Below are 18062 nucleotides of genomic sequence, written 5' to 3'. Positions count from 1 at the left end.
TCGATCAATTCTTCTTGGTTTCCTAACCCAACAAAAATTTTTATCAATCTCAGTTTATAAATTGTTACAGGACGGAACCTCAACGGCCTTTAGAGGGAATGAGTTCCAGGTTTTCACTGCCTTTTGTATGAAGCCCGTCCCGATGTCATCCCCTGAACAGCCAAATTCTCATTCGGTTATGTCCCTTTTTTTCTGTCCTCTGCTACCACGGGAAACTGTCCCTCTTTATCCATCTTAACACTTTTATTCACTAGAAACAGCTCAATTAGGTCACCTTTTGTACTCAAAGGAACATAAGCCATGCACATGCCACCTGTGCTCAAGATTTAACCTTTTTGGTCCCAAAATCATTCCACTGAATCTGCTCTATGTCCCTACAAGGCTGATATACTCTTCCCAAGGTGCAGTGTCCAGAACTGAACAAATTATTCAAAACAGAGGGTGGGATTCTCCATCCATGCGTGCCTTAAGATTGAAAATTCCTGCTCAAGCTCAATGGACCTTGAAAAGGTCCACCAAAGTTTTCTGTCTCCTCTGCTACAATTCCCAAGGCGGGCAAGACAGGAGAATTTTGGGAAAGGTCCCACCAGGGTTTCATATAAGTGTAACTTTATAAAACCTCCTCTTCTTTGTATTTAGAGATTTTGCTGCATGTTGAATCCATGCGAAATCAATCTAATTTAAATTTCAGATCTCTTTTGGTCGGAATTCGTATGCCTTGTGCCTGTTTTCTGAAGGTAGAATGGGCTCAAAAGTACACAACCTAGCCCACCTGTATATTAGCTCATTCCTCAACTTGTGTGAACCAATTTATTTGGAGTCCTGGGAGAATGCCTAAAACAGGCTAGAAGCTGCTTGAAGGTGATAATGAGCACCTTAACATATGTTGGAAGACCATCTTACAAAATTAGTTCCCAATGGATAGGGCAGGCTTTGTGCCTTCAGTAACTGGGGAGGCGGTGGTGATGAAGCGGTCATGCCAGGCCTGGATAAATGCTTGGGGCGGGGAGGGGGTGATGGGGGTGGGGAGGGGGTGGTGGGGCGGTCTTGGGGGGGGGGCGCTTGGGTTCATGGTGGAATGGAGAAATTTAAATTCAATTAATTATTAATCAGGACTTGAAGTCTAATGAAAAGTCACTAATGCCCTTAGGGAAGGAAATCTGCCATCCTTATCTGATCTGGCCTGACCTGACTCCAGAACCACAAACTTGACCGCTCAATGGCCCAGAAAGCCCACCTTGGCAGTGGCATACTCAATCCTGTGAACCTTGACACCTGTTTCTTACTGATATCTGAGGGCTTCAGCCAGTACTGGGCGAGCTGTCTCAGAAGCTGGCCAAGCAACAACCTGACATAGTCACGCTCACAGAATCAAACCTTACAATGTCTCAGACACGACCATCACCATCCCTGCAAATGTCCTGTCCCAGCGATATCGTCAGGACTGAGTAAACCTTGGAGTCTTCCTCATCAACTGTGCACCCAATAAAGTTTCATGGCATCAGTTCAAACATGGACAGGGGAACCCCCCACTGGATACCAGCTTCCTCCATGAGGAACACCATTTGGAGGATGCACTGAGGGTGGAGAGGGTGCTGAGAGGGTGCTGGTGGGGGACTTCAATGTCCATCACGCAGACTGACTTAGCTGAGTAATAAAAGAAATAGCTTCTAGATATGGGGTGGAATTTTCCTGTCCCGCCCGCCATGGGAATTGTAGCGGGTAGACAGGACTATGCAGGGTCCATTACCTCGGGTGGGATGCTCCAGTCTTCGGGCAAGTGCAGCTGGAAAATCCTGCCCCAGGTCTGCGACAGGTGGCGAGAGAACCAGCAAGAGGGAAAACCTACTTGACTTCATGCTCTCCAATCTACTGTTTGCAAATGCATCATTCCATGACAGTTTCAGTGGCAGTGACCACCAGATAGACCTTGGTGAGACAAAATCCCGTATTCACACTGAGGATACTCTCCATCTTGTTATGTGGCACTAACACTGTGCTAAATGAGATCAGTGCTGGGGGCCATCAGCAGCAGCAGAATTTGTATACAACCACAGTCTCATCACCTGGCACACACCCCGCCACTCTACCCTTACCACCAAACCATGGGATCGATTCTAGTTTAGTGAAGAGTGCAGGAGGGAATATTAAAAGCAACATCAGGGTACTTAAAAATAAGGTGCCCACCAGGTGAAGCTACAACACAAGACTACTTGCACGCAAAACAATGGACACAGCATGCGATAGAACTAAGCAAACCTACAACCAACAGACCAGATCTAAACTCCACAGCCCTGCCCCATCTAGTCTTGAATGGCGGTGGACAGGTAAATGCAGGTGAAGGTTCCACAAGGATCCCCATCCTTAAAGATGCAGTGAGATGAGGTTGACATTCAGTGTTTTGTTCTGCTTGGCACTGGCCAGTAGCCTCCAGATAAACAAGATAGAAATAAATCAGCAGACTGGCCTACTTCTGAGTTCTCAATTGTATACAGAGATTTGAAAATGATCACTAGAGTCATGTAACCTCCTTTCCTCACAGTGATTTCATCAAAGGACGTGTATCTGATGTTTGAATCTGGCTTTTGTTTTGTGCCTTACAATTCCCTAATCATTAGCCTCTAAAAGAGATATCACCCATGTTGATGACCCTATTCCAGGTACCTATTGTCTTGGTACACCCTCAGAGTCCGCTGGAGAGGTTAGCTTGTATAATAAAATGCTGCGGACAATTACCCGCAGATCCTACCAAAGAACACAACTGCCAACTCAACAGACTGATCAAGACCTTTGATCCGGACCTTCAGGGCACCCTCCATGCTCCCATCCCATGTACTCCCCGTGTTGGAGATCTCTACTGCCTCCCGAAGATCCACAAGGCCAACATCCCTGGCTGTCCCATCACATCTGGCAATGGGACCCTGTGTGAGAAATTCTCTGGCTAAGTCAGGCATCCTGAAATCCATTGTACAAGGAACTCTCAGCTTCTGTCATGACACTACAGACTTCTTACAGAAACTCAGCACCCATGGAGCAGTTGAACCAGGAACACTCCTCGTCATAATGGATGTCTCAGCGCTCTACACTAGTACCACCCATGACGATGGCATTGCTGCAATAGCCTCAGTACTCAACGCCAACAACTGCCAATCTCCAGATGCAATTCCACAACTCATCCGCTTCATCCTGGACCACAGCGTCTTCACCTTCAACAACCAGTTCTTCATTCAGACACACAGAACAGCCATGGGGACCAAATTCGCAGCTTAATATGCCAATACCTTTGTGCACAAGTTCAAACAGGACCTTCAGCCTACATCGATAACATTTTCTTCCTTTGGATTCATGGCGAACAATCACTGAAACAAGTATATGATGACATCAACAAGTTCCATCTCACCATTAGACTCACCATGGACAATTCTCCAAAGGTGGTTGGACACACGCATCTCCATCAAGGACAGTAACCTCAGCACTTCACTGTACCGCAAGCCCACGGATAACCTCACGATGCTCCACTGCTCCAGCTTCCACCCTAAACTCATTAAAGAAGCCGTTCCCTACGGACAAGCCTTCCATATACACAGAATCTACTCAGATGAGGAGGATCGCAACAGACACCTCCAGTCACTGAATGATGCCCTCATAAGAACAGGATATGGTCCTTGACTGATCGATCGATAGTTCCGATGCGACACAGCGAAGGCCGCACCAACTTCCTCAGAAGACAAACACGGGACACGGCAGACAGAGTACTCTTCGTCATCCAGTACTTCCCCGGAGCGGAGAAGCTATGACATCTTCTTCGAAGCCTTCAACATGTCATCGATGAAGATGAACATCTTGCCATCCCCACACCCCCACTACTTGCCTCCAAACAAATGCGCAACTCAAACAGATCATTGTTCGCAGCAAACTACCGAGCCTTCAGGAGAACAGCGATCACGACACCACACAACCCTGCCACTGCAACCTCTGCAAGACATGACGGATCATCAACATGATGCCACCATCACAAATGAGAACACCATCCTCCAGGTACACGGAACATACTCTTGTGACTCAGTTAATGTTGTCTACCTGATATGCTGCAGGAAAGGATGTCCCAAGGCATGGTACATTGGTGAGACCATGCAGACACTACGGCAATGGATGAACGGACGGTGCACGACAACCACCAAGCCGGAGTGTTCCCTTCCTGTCGGGGAACATTTCAGCAGTCACGGGCATTCAGCCTCTGATCTTCGGGTAAGTGTTCTCCAAGATGGCCTTCAAGACACACGATAGCACAGAGTTGCCGAGCAGAAACTTATAACCAAGCACACTTACGGACAGCCTCAAATGGGATCTTGGGTTCATGTCACATTACATGTAACCCCCACCATTTGGCCTGGTCTTGCAACATCCTACTAATTGTCCTGGCTTGAGACAATTCTCACCTCTTTAACCTGTGATTATCCCTCTCTCCATTTGCATTGCTTGTACACTGTAAAAACTTGATTATCTGTGAAGACTCTCATTCCAGCCATTATCTTGCAATTGCCTATATATATGCCATGTTTGTGAACCCAACTCTCCATTCGCCTGAGGAAGGAGCAGCACTCTGAAAGCTTGTAAGTCCAGATAAACCTGATGGATTTAACCTGGTGTTGTGAGACTTCTTAATATAGATAAAATAACAGCAGTATGTACAACTACAAGATACACTGCTGCAACGCACCAACGCATCTTCCAAACTTGCCATGTCTACCACCTAGAAGGACAGGGTCAACAGATGCATGGGAATCCCACCACCTGCAAGTTCCTCTCCAAGTCACACACTACACTGACTTGGCATTATATCACTAATCTTTCACTGTTTCTGGATCAGGATCCTGGAATGTCCTTCCTAATAGTCCTGTTGGGGTAGCTACATTACGTGCACTGTCATAGTTCAAGAAGGTGACTCACCATCTCTGTCTCAAGGGCCATAATTGCTGGCCTAGGCAATGGCACCCACACCCCAAGAAATAATTAAATAATTTGCTATTTATGCAGGCCTTTGCTGTGCATAAATTGCTCTCCATGTTAGTTTACATTAGAACAGTGACTTCATGAGTAATTCATGGATTGTAAGTGTTTTAAATTACCCTGAATATCAAGTAAATGGCTCTCTTGACTTACAGCATCAAGTTTATTCTTATATTGTAACTGAGTGTAATTGTTTCATTAAGTGATCTGAAATTGCATTCTCAGTACACATAACCTGTACACATGTCACCATGTTGTTATGGTTTTATGGGTTCTATATGTGGATAATCCCCATTTGGAAAATTTCCACTTTGGCAGGGACAGCGCATGTATTGCTGATTACAAATGAAGTTTGTTGCAGAAGTGTAACATGAAAAATGTTACTTAATTTTTACTTAGGTTATTTTCATAGGTTAAATATACTGTATCCAGTATATGGTGCCAGGGTAGCGTGGTGGCACAGTGGTTAGCACTGCTGCCTCACAGTGCCAGAGACCTAGGTTCAATTCCCAGCTTGGGTCACTGTCTGTGTGGAGTCTCATGTTCTCATTTAAATTTAAAATCTACATCTTGTAAAATTACACTTAGCACATCAGATGTACAAGTTTCAGGTATCATTTCATACATTATACAAGGTCAAAGGTATCCTAATGCAGTCTACTTTTTTACTCAGTATACTTATAAGCGCTCACCACAGTGGATGACTTATTCCACTCTGACAGTCCAAAAGATGTGCTGTTTTAGGTGCATTGGCCATGCTAAATTCTCCCTCAGTGTATCCAAACAGGTGCCGGAGTGTGGCGACTAGGGGATTTTCACAGTAACTTCATTGCAGTGTTAATGTAAGCCTACTTGTGACTAATAAATAAACTTTAATTTTTAACTTTTTAAGAAGGTGAGATGTGTAGAATTGATGTGCAGTGTAGAGAAGTTTGCCAAGTTTATTTAATAGGATGTAGATCTCACCTCCGCACATTGTGGGTTAATCCTGGCTAGTAACTGATCTTCTTGTCAAAGTGGGTGTTTTTACATGAGGAATTAAACAGCAATATATTTTACCAAATCAGTGCAGCACAGCAGAATCCTGTGCAGACCATTTGGGTTCTTCAGAGATCATTTGACATGAATTAATTCCAAAACTGACACATGAGCTTGATGTGACACCATTTTAAAAAAAATCTAACTTAAAATTTGAAAGATAGATGGATCGATCAATTCCAGCAGTCTAAATACAATCGGGAAAAATAGCATATGCATTTTCTTTTCTTAGCAGGTGAGGAATTGCTGTTGAAACATCTCAGTGCATCATATCCATTGGATTTGTGTTTCTTCCCCTCGGAGCCCTGCAGTAGGAGGTGTGGCGACGACCCCTGACCCTTCAGCCCTGTCCTCGTGTCGCTCATGGACAGACATAAAGTAAAACGGCTGCGTCTAGATCGGATGTTTGAAGGTTGGAAGTTACAGTGATCAAAATGATATATTCAAAGTTACTTGTGCACAGAAGTCATTAGTCACTGGGATAATTGTTTGCGCCATAGTTCTACAAAATTCCTGTGTAGTTATACAGTTTGAGTATGATTCTTATTTTTCCAGCATTTGCCTATGTAAAGACATGATTGATTGTGCTGCAATAATTCAAGCAGCAGAGAGTATTTACATTCAAATGATTAAAAACATTTCTTTATGGCTTGGGTAAATAATTGTCAAATATGTTGTCATGTCAATCAGCTTTACAGGAACTGTCTTTCTGGGCAGTCTCTTATTCCAGAAACTTTTGTTGCCAAAATATCATTTTTCTGTTTAAGTTCTGACTCCAGAGTTGTTCTACTTCTAAGATGAGTATTTATTTTTAACCTAAACTTAAAGGAGTGATTAGGGACGGTCAGCATGGCTTTGTGAGTGGAAAACCATGTCTCACAAATTTGGTTGAGTTTTTTGAAGGGGTAACCAGGAAGGTAGATGAGGGCAGTATAGTCAACATCGTCTACATGGACTTTAGCAAGGCCTTTGACAAGGTACCACATGGTAGGTTGTTGCATAAGGTTGAATCTCACGGGATTCAGGGTGAGATAGCCAAATGGATACAAAATTGGCTGGATGACAGAAGACGGAGGTTGTAGAGGATTGTTTTTCAAAGTGGAAGTCTTTGACTAGTGATGTGCCTCAGGGATCGGTGCTGGGTTACTGTTATTTGTCATTTATATTAATGATTTGGATGAGAATTTAGTAGACATGGTTAGTAAGTTTGCAGATGACACCAAGATTGGTGGCAAAGTGGACAGTGAAGAAGATTATCTCCAATTGCAATGGGATCTTGATCAATTGGGCCAGTGGGCTGATGAATGGCAGATGGAGTTTAATTTAGATAAATGTGAAGTGATACATTTGGAGGACAGGACTTACTCAATTAATGGTAAGGCATTGGGGAGAGCTACAGAACAATGAGATCTCGGAGTACGTGTTCATAGCTCCTTGAAAGTGGAGTCACAGGTGGACAGAGTGGTGAAGAAGGCATTCGACTTGCTTGGTTTCGTTGGTCAGAACATCGAATACAGAAGTTGGGATGTCTTGATGAAGTTGTACAAGACATTGGTAAGGCCACACTTGAAATACTGTGTACAGTTCTGGTCATCCTATTATAGAAAGGATATTATTAAACTAGAAAGAATGCAGAAAAGATTTACTAGGGTGCTGCTGGGATTTGCTGGTTTTGAGTTATCAAGAGAGGTTGGATAGACTGGGACTCTTTTCCCTGGAGCGTTAAGAGACCTAGGGATGAACTTATAGAGGTCCATAACGTACAGAGGGGCATAGATCAGCTAAATAGTCAATATGTTTTCCCAAAGGTAGGGGAGTGTAAAACTAGAGGGCATAGGTTTAAGGTCAGAGGGGAGAGATACAAAAGGCTCTATGTTTTTTCACACAGAGGGTGGTGAATGTCTGGAACAAGCTGACAGAGGTAGTAGTCGAGGCGGGTACAATTTTATTTTTTAAAATGCATTTAGACAGTTAATTGGTTAAGATGGGTATAGAGGGATATGGGTCAAACAGGGGCAATTGGGACTAGTTTAGTTGTTTAAAAAAAAGGGCGGCATGGACAAGTTGGGCTGAAGGACCTGTTTCCATACTGTAAACTTCTATGACTCTATTAAACCTTAAATCCAAATGTATTTGGAGGACCCAAGACACTGATGGTTAAAAATAGGAAAATGTGACTTTTATCAAAGGATACGTGGATAATCTTACAGTTCATTGCAAGTCATCTACAATTTCTTATAATTAGGATTTGTAATTTGTTTTTTGTTTTCCGAATATTTGACTTATTCTCCTCAGATCTCCCCCCCGTTGTAGTGACTCATACCGGGGCAAGTTCCTGAGAGACTAGGTCTATTCTCCTGCCATGTTAGCATGCTTGTTCCACAGTTCTGAGCCTAGAAAGCCATTGAAGGTGGCTTATTCAGCTGATGACAAGGAAAATTGATGATAATCCAGTTGCCACTCATTCTGGCAAGAGTCACTAAGAGGACTTCAGAGGTGAGAATCTCGAATGGTGTCCCTAACCCCAGCTGAAGGACCATTAGGCCAATTTTCATGCCCTGGCCACTGAAAATAGCCAAGTTAGTACAGACCAGGAGTCAAGTTTGGTATCTTTCTGAGCTGTACAATCTACTTGCATACAGTTAGCTACTCTTTTATCTGTTGATGGTAGTTGAGTTAGGTGTTGACCAGGATATTGGGAGAATTTTTTCCTCTTCAAAACGATGTCTTGAAATATTTAATGTCAACTCAAATACTTGCAGAGTCTTGATTGAACATCACCTGTAAGGATGACACGGCAAACAATGCAGTGCTCCGTTAGCACCATTCTGAAATTACTACCTGAGTGCATCCTCTGGTCCTGGCATAGTGCTTGCACACACTATGTTTTCGCTCTGAGCATGCTGTCGGTAGATACCAGGCTGAACCAGTGCATCATTTGATATTTCTAAATGAGTCCCTAATCATTGAAATGGAAGTTGTCTGTCTTTTGAAAGCTTTGTAGGATTTTAATGGTCAAACACCTCCATGTATTAGTAACCCAGATGTTGGTACATCTGTGCTTGGGATTTTTTTTTCTTTGTTTGCAGCAGAGTTGAAGACATTTGGCAGTACCAGTTTGTCACTTTGGATTGCCAGAGGATGATGCAGCACTGGAGTTGTAATGAGAACCAATCTCTTATTCAGTTCCTACAACATACATGCCTTAGTGGGAGAATAGACTGTCATATAGGCCGCCAGCCTAGCCAAACACCTCCCTCATTGTTGTCCCAATTCTAACCTGTCAGAGCCAGCTATTATTGTCAGATGTTAGTGCCTCATGAAGTCCAATATTAAGTACTTAAAAAAGAACTGAAGGTGTATTCTGCACTTTATCAGAGGTTTCCCTCCAAATATGACCAGGTTTTCAGGGATAGGCAGAAAAAAGATCATTTCTGTTGTTGCCGTCTATTTGGAAGAAATCTAATTTTGTTGACATTCATTTTGAAAAGCATTAATGATGCAGAATATAAATAACTTGAGCATGATTACGTATTTTGGTCCTATGGTTAGTTTATAAAGGGCACTGTGCAAATGAACTACATCTTGCAACGCTAGATTTTCTTTTGTACCTGAAGCTATCTTTACCGCAGCGAGTTGTGAAAAAAGAAACTGCATTTTATTTGCATTAAACACAAGTGGAAATTGTTTTGTTTTAGATATGAAAGGATACACTGTGCATCTTCAATGCTGTGTAGGCATTCAAGAGGACCAGGACATTATTTGATCTCATAAGGCATACCAAAAGGCATACCAAAGCATTCTGCTGAAGACTTCCCACCCAATTCTCCCTTACCATCCCACCCTGGTTCTCACAACAGCAACATAACTCAGTTTATCTTGTTAGAAACTCAATTAAGTAGAGGATGAAGCCTCTGTTTCTTTAATCTGTGGTGTTGTATGTTGATGCATCCCAGTGAGGCACTTATTAAAAGCTCTCCTCCAACTTTGTGTATATCTGAATATTGAATTCCAGAATCAATATCATGAGCTCCCACAATTTGTATGCAATTATTCGGCCTTTCCTTTTTTAAAACGATAACTTATGACCTGTGCACCTCATTAAATCAAACCTCTGTTGCCCAAATTCATGCAAATGTTTTACTCTCTCCACATACTCTTGAACAGTCAGTATGATTCCCCTCCAGAATTCTCCATCTGTCCTTCTGTAGGTTTACTTTTAGGTAATTTAGTTCTGGAACTATAAAGTAATCTGCAATGGGGCAATTTATACAACATCAGTGGTATCTTTCCAACCTTTGGTATGCTGTGCTGTTGGTTAATTCTGGCTCCTTGAGAATTCTCAGTTTTAATTGCTCCACCATTGGTAGCTATGTATTCAGCCATCTGGGTTGTAAACTCTGGAATTCCTTCCCTAAATATATATTTATCTATTAGTGTCACAAGCAGGCTTACATTAACACTGCAGTGAAGTTACTGTGAAAATCCTCTAGTCCCCACACTTCGGCGCCTGTTCAGGTACACTGAGGGAGAGTTTAGCATGGCCAATGCACCTAACCAGCACTTCTCTGGACTGTGGAAGGAAATCAGAGCACCTGGAGGAAACCCACACAGACATGGGGAGAACGTGCAAACTCCGCACAGACAGTGACCCAAGTGGGAATCGAACCTAGGTTCTTGGAGCTGTGAGGCAGCAGTGCTAACCACTGTGCTGTCCCTCCTCTCTCCTCTGTTCTCTCCTCCTCTCTTCTGCTCTTTCCTCCTTTTAAGATGCTCTTTAAAACCTAGCTCTTCAATGGAGCTTTTGGCCACTTGCCATAATTATAGCACTAAGTTTGCCCTATTATGCTCTGATAAAATGTTCTGGGACATTTAACTGAGTTCAAGGTGCTATATGAATACCAGTTATTATTGAGGGGCTGTAGATGTCTCTCTTGTTTTTGTTCATGTATTTTTGTTGATAAAGGAAGATTGGATTGGTCCAAGTGCAGCATTGCAAAATAGTTTCTCTCGTTCTGTTACCATGCATTTCAGTTGCTAAGATTAATTCATTTAGTTATTTAACAGTTAGATAATCCTCCCAGGCTGCACTTTCCCAGTCCTGCTATATTCTGAAATGCTGATTTTTTTTTACATCACGTTCCAGCGTGCGCTCGGAATTTTGTGCTTCTGTGACAAATATTTGAGACAATATTAATCACAGCAGTGAAGAGTTATGGAAAGCAGATTTGTGAAACAGCGTGTTTTGATGCAATAAAACTAACTGTAATTTACAAAAAGTGCAAACAGCTGGAGATCTGGAAAATCCTCCATGGGATTTCATCCCAGGCACAATTTCTGCCATTCATCTCCATTTGATCATTTCCTCTTTCTTTTAAACAAGACAGCTCTCAATTCAGCCAGCTATTTATCTCATTTTTAAAAGCCTGAGGTGTAGAAGTTTTATCAAACCATGTCTTGCAAATGTGTGAAAATTGTATCTGCTGAATAAATCTTGTCTGCCAGCTTAAATACTTGCACCAGAGAGAAATGTTGCAGACAAACTCAAACTGTAACCAATTGCTTTTGAAATTAAGATGACATCTCTTGATTTATTCCACAGTGATAACAGTACTGGCAAGTATTTGGTGTGGCAGAAATATTAGATAAACAGATCCCTAATTATCAGCTTGTAATTCTTGTCTTCCTGATCAGGGTTGACATCCAAATGTTCCAGGTTACCATCTAAAACAATCCTGAGGATAATGGCTGATCTGGGAACCTTTCAGAACCCTACAGTGCAGAAGGAAGCCAACTGGCACATCGAGACTACACCAACTCCAATCCCACCCATCCCCATAACCCCATGCATTTACCCTAGCTAGTCCCTGACACTAAGGGACAATTTTGCATGGCCGATCCATGTAACCCGCACATCTTTGGACTGTGGGAAGAAACCAGAGCACCTGGAGGAAACCCATGCAGATATGGGGAGAATGTGTAAACTCCACACAGACAGTGACCCAAGCCAGGAATCGAACCCAGGTCCCTGGCACTGTGAGGCAGCAGTGCTAACCACTGTGCCACCGTGCCATGTTTAGGCATTTAATTTGTTGAACTCTCCAGCTTACTAAAACACTGTTTCCCACATATTTTAATAATGCTCTTTCCTTTGTCCAGCCTTCACTTTTAGAAAGAAAATTGCTGACTAACTAACGTACTGCAGCTTCAAAAAATTTACAAGTATCTAATCATTTGTATGAGGTCCCACTCTGTATCACACTATTGGACTTTTCCTTCCCATTTTGGCAATTTATCACTGCTCCCTCCCACATCAGTCTTTATGTTCTTGTGCACATCAGTGTTACAAAGCATCACCTAATTTTTCACCAACTTGGAATCATCCCACTACAGTCAACTAAGAACAGATGCCATCAAAATTTTAAAATCTGTGTCAAAACCTTGAATGTTTTTCCTGCAATTGACTTCTACAAGCCATTACTGTGCTTTTCAAACTTATTCCAGACTAAATACAGGGACTTGATGCAAGTGCTTTTTATTACAAATCCTGGAATTCCCTCCCTAATGGGATCAACCCACAGAACATGGACTGCAGCGATTCAAGAAGGCAGCTCACCACCACCTTCTCAAGGGCAACTAGGGATGGGCAATAAAATGCTGGTCAGCCAGTGATGCCCATATCCCACAAATGAATAAAGAAAACAAATCCTTCAGGTGTAGGCTTTGCATGTGCTGCATTTGCCTGCAATATAAATGGAGCATACCTGGTGACAAATGTGCTGTTGTTTGAATGCACTCGCAAGTAGGAAGCTAGCTTCGGTAATGGTGGGACAGTTTATGTTCAGAGGCTGTGCATAAGAACATAAGATTTAGGAGCAGGAGTAGGCCATCTAGCCCTTCGAGCCTGCCCCGCCATTCAATAAGATCATGGCTGATCTGTCGTGGCTCAGTTCCACATTCCCGCCCTCTCCCCATAACCCTTAATCCCCTTGTCTATCAAAAACCTATCTACCCGTGACTTAAATATATTCAGCAAGACAGCCTCCACCACTTCAACGGGCAGAGAATTCCACAGATTCACCACCCTTTGAGTGAAGAAGTTCCTCCTCAATTCCTCCTCAACTCCTCAATCTAAACTGCACCCCCCTTATCTTGAGGCTGTGCCCTCTAGTCCTGCTATCCTTTCTGAGCGGGAAGAATCTCTCTACCTCTACCCTAACCATCACCTTCATTATCTTATACGTCTCTATAAGATCCCCCCTCATCCTTCTAAACTCCAACGAGTACAGACCTAGTCTATTTAGTCTCTCTTCATAGTCCAACCCCCTCATCTCCGGTATCAGCCTAGTGAACCTCCTCTGCACTCCCTCCAAGGCCAAAATATCCTTGCGCAAGTGCGGCGACCAAAACTGCACACAGTACTCCAGCTGCGGCCTCACCAGTACCCTGTACAGTTGCAGCAAGACCTCCCTACTTTTATATCCTATCTATACTTTTATATTCTACGTGCAGAAAGCAAGATTAAAGTGCTAGAAAGCAAGATTAAAGTGCAACAGCATTGGATTTACATTAGGCCCAATCTCCATATGTAATTCTAGTCTGACACAGTTGGACGACTGCTGTACTTATTAACTAGCCTCCGCTAGGGTAAATGCATGAAAAGCCACTTGGACTCCATCTCTGGTATTTAGGAGGAAATGGTGGCGTAGTGACAAGGTCACTAGACCAGCAATCCAGAGGCCCAGGCTGTACTCTGAGGAGACTGGTGGAATGGTGAGCTCCTGTAAAAGTGATTGTGAAGGTATCTCCAATTGTCTTCAAAACCCTAGAAGAGAAGTGGCAGTGAGTTAAACACTGGATAAAAGTAAATTACTGCAGATGCTGGAATCTGAAACCAAATGCTTTGACAAAGGGTCATCTGGACTCGAAACATCAGCTCTTTTCTCTCCTGACAGATGTTGTCAGACTTGCTGAGATTTTCTAGTGTTTTATCTTTTTTCTTCAAAACCCTTCTGGTTCATTCATGTCGTTTAGGGAAGGGAATCTGCCTTCCTTACCTGCTCTAACCTACATGTGATTCCAGATCTAAATTCGTGGGCCGAAGGGCCTGTTTGTGCTGTAGTGTTCTATGTTCTATGTTCTAAATGTGGTGACACTTAGCTGCCCTCTAAAAGAAAATAGCAAGACACTCAGTTCAAGGGCAAGTATGCAACAAATGCTGACTTTGCCATCAGTGCCCACATTCCATGGAAGAATTGTAAAAATGTCTAAGTTGACTCTGATTGGAGCCCCGACTGGAACATGAATATATTCGAATGTTGTGTTGAAAAAGTCTATTTCAGCACCAGGAATTTAAGATGCAGCAGGAATCCTATTGGATTGGTTCTATATTGGGCCTTGGGTTTGTCTCTGTGATCTCTCTGGCACCGGCAGATCTTCTGCGGTCAATCTCATTTAACTTGTTTTAGTTGGCTTTGGATGGTATTGGTGCTGGGTCAACAACCTTGAGTGGGAATCGGGGAAATTGCTTGTACGCTTGCCACAGCTGAACTTTGCTGTCTGACTCTGAGGCTGAAAAAATCCCATTCATAAAAAATAGCATCTTCTCTAAGGCTTTCTTCATCTTATGGTGAAGAACTTTCAGGCAAATATCCATATGAATAATATTTACTGCCATTGCAGACTCAAAAACTGTGATCAAAATGCCAAATGGGATAAAGGTGATGCATTGAATGCTGAATGAATTGATTTCTTAACCAAGTGCCAAAGTATGGTGTTTTATGTAAAAGAAAATTTCGTATCTTTAGACAATCCAGACACTAAGGCACAATGTAGCATGGCCAATCCACCTAACCTGCACACCTTTGGACTGTGGGAGGAAACCGGAGCACCCGGAGGAAACCCACACTGACACGGCGAGAACATGCAAGCTCCATACGGACAGTGACCCAAGGTGGAACTGAACATGAGTCCCTGGCACTGTGAGGCAGCAGTGCTAACTACTGATGAGGTGTTCCCCTAGTGGCATCAGCAAAGCTGAATGAAAGCTCCAGTAACTCCTGTGGGAATCCTCGAAAGGACTGCTGACTTATATGTGTTTGGTTTTGTGAGAGCCAGGCTGTGGGCTGCTCCAACTTGCTACTTCTTGGCACTTGTGCCCAGTTCACCTCCTGGCACCATGGTGATCACCAGTTAATAGTGTGGTGAAGGAGCACCCCTGCTCCACTGACCAGCAGTGGAGCACACCCTGAGAAGATTGTGCCTTTATTTAGCACTGAACCAAGGTGAAGCCTAGAGCTTCCACCACAACTTGTCACATCCCAGCTGCAGCATCTCTGAAGCCATATGTTTCATTTTAGATTGCAGAATTACACTATACAAGATGGAAGTGAATCCTTCAATACTCTCAACCCTGATGTTGCAACTCCTTGGCAAACTTTAAGGAACAAAATTTGGAACAACAGTCAGCCATCCCTCAAGCCTGTTTTCCCATTCAATGAGATCATGGTTGATCCCTAACTCTACTTTTACACACAATCCCTAGATTTCCTTCATGTCTAAAAATCTATTGATCAAGAATTAAGCATCTACAGCCTCTGAAGCAGAGTGTTAAAAATTCACAACCGTCTGATGGGAAAACATTTTTCCCATCATAGTCTTAAATCGCCAGTCCATTATCCTGAATCTATAACCTTAGTTTTGACTTTAGACTCACTCAGCCCCTCAGCATCTTCTCTGTCAAGTTCTTTAAGAATGTTATAGTTTTCAATGAGATGACCTCTTACTCTTCAAAACTCCAGGATCTCTTCTCTTAGTTTCCCGTGAAAAAAGTGTTATCCTATCTAGTGAACCTTTGCTGCGCCCTCTCTTGAGGCAAGACCAATAATCCAGGTATGGTTTCCCTATTGTGTTGCAGCAAGACTCCCTTACTCTTATTTTCCAACCTCTTAACATACCATTTGCCTTCCCAATGATTTGCTGTGCCTGTAGGCTAACTTACTGTAATTCCAGGGACATGCAAATCCATCTACACATCAAGATTTAATGACCTTTCATAAAATATTTTGCTTTTCTATTCGGGGCAGCATGGTGGCACAGTGGGTGGCTGCCACTGCTGCCTCACAGCTCCAGGGACCTGGGTTCGATTCCCGGCTTAGGTTGCTGTTCTCCCTGTGTCTGCGTGGGTTTCCACCGGGTGCTCCGGTTTCGTCCCACAGTCTGAAAGATGTGTGGGTTTGGTTCGTTGGCCGTACAAAATTGCCCCTTAGTGTCCCAGGATGCGTAGGTTAGAGGGAATAGCAGGGCAAATATGTGAGGTTATGGGATAGGGCCTGGGTGAGATTGTACAGACTCGATGGGCTGAATGGCCTCCTTCTGCACTGTAGGGATTCTATGATTCCTTCCTTTCAGAATTTATAATTTCATATTTCCTCACATTACTAATGTAGATATTGAAGTACACTGAATCCAGAAAAAAACTTAGGGCTGAATTTTATGAGGCTCAGTTGTCCTCACCCCTCCAGCTAACAGCTCGGTGGGAAACGCACTTACAAGCTTTACATCAGCAGGATGTACATTAGGATGTGCATCAGCTTTCCCGATGTAATTTAACCTGGTTGGTAATAGGGTGGAGGCAGGACTTCCCCTCCTTGAGGGACATGAGGTTCCGCCTCCAGCCAGTTAGATGGTCGGTGGCTCCGTTGTCCCAGCAACGCCAGACAGTCCCCAATGGAGATTGTCGCTGGAGCCAGACACCAAGATAAAGGGGGGAGATTCTAACAGAGCCAGGCTAGTAGACCCCAGCAAGGGCACTGAGGGGAGATGGGAGGCTGTGTTTGAGTAGCTGGGGGAAGTGGAGGGTAAAGGGAAAGTGTGACCTTGGTTGGGGGGGGGGGGGGGGCTCCAGTGGGCACAAGGGACATGCAAATGAGGTCTGTCCACAGTTGCCTGACACCAAAACGTGTAGATAAAGCTGCCGGACTACCCTCCTAGCGTGAGTGTTGGTAAAATAGTAGCAGGAGTGGGAGGAAACCCCTAATTGGCCATATTAGGGCCGTAGTAGGCCAGAAGCTACCACTGTCACCCGCAAACCACACAACATTAGACAGGAGGGAGGGTGGCAGTGCAGGCTGGTGGGAGGAAAGCTGGGTACTGGGATTTATTATCTCCCTTCACCTTCAAACCCGAGGGGGGAGGGGCTGGACGGGGGGGGCGGAGGCAGGGGGGAGGGAGGGAGGGGCATAAATTCCAGCCATTGAACTAAAATGTTCCTTTTCACATGGAAATTTAAAAATGCTGTGTGCCAAGTGGTAAATGATAAATTTTTTTTTAACAGCACTGACTACGCTCTGAGAAGAATTTATGTGAAACACTTTGTAACATTTTAAAGAAGTGATAAAGAGAAACCTTTCCAATCGTTCAATTTTAATGCCCTCTGTGGGTTGCAATATTTATGAATGGCTGAGTAACTAGTGTTATTATCATCATAATGGTATTTATATTCAACTTCTCGCGTTAGCTCTGGAAAATAAAAGGGAATTGCACTTTTTGGATGAGTGATTGACGTAGATTATCTGTTTGGCGAGACCTGTAAAATCCTTCCACTATTGATGTCCAAGATTAATGTCCAAAGGACAGAGGCAAGGTATTTGGCTCTGTCGGTTAACGTGATATAATAAAGAATAATGGCTGAGAAAGTGGACTCTGCCCAAAGTAATTAGACCAGTGAAAAACAGCAAATTGGTCTCACCAACCTCATTTGCAGTTTTTTAAAATTTGATTTCTTTTTGTCATATGTATTAAAACACAGTGAAAGGTATTGCTTCTTGCGTGCTATACAGACAAAACATACCGTACGTAGGGAAGGAAGGGAGATGGTGCAGAATGTAGGGTTGCAGTCATAGCTAGGGTCTAGAGAAAGATCAACTTAATGTGAAGTAGGTCCATTCAAAAGTCTGACAGCAGCAGGGAAGAAGTTGTTCTTGAGTCAGTTGGTACATGACATCAGACTTTTG

At 43.3% G+C, this 18062-nt stretch overlaps 1 protein-coding gene across 3 annotated transcripts in view; it reads left to right on the top strand.

Annotated features, from left to right (window-relative positions):
• ctbp1 (C-terminal binding protein 1) overlaps positions 1–18062 on the top strand; it is a 324438-nt gene that overhangs the window by 15863 nt on the left and 290513 nt on the right. For 2 of the 3 annotated variants that reach the window (XM_080199863.1, XM_080199659.1), the window contains exon 2: positions 6284–6460. The exons of the other annotated variant lie outside the window; for it this stretch is intronic. In XM_080199863.1, the coding sequence (XP_080055989.1) occupies positions 6412–6460 (49 nt within the window). In that variant the 5' untranslated portion in view covers positions 6284–6411. The remainder of the gene's footprint in view (positions 1–6283; positions 6461–18062) is intronic. 3 annotated transcript variants of the gene reach the window in all.

This window comes from Carcharhinus amblyrhynchos, chromosome 1 (assembly GCF_965287045.1).
Source record: "Carcharhinus amblyrhynchos chromosome 1, sCarAmb.v2.hapA, whole genome shotgun sequence".
Lineage (NCBI taxonomy): Eukaryota > Metazoa > Chordata > Chondrichthyes > Carcharhiniformes > Carcharhinidae > Carcharhinus > Carcharhinus amblyrhynchos.
Note: the sequence above shows the minus strand (reverse complement) of the source record. Positions and strands in the feature narration are given on the sequence as shown.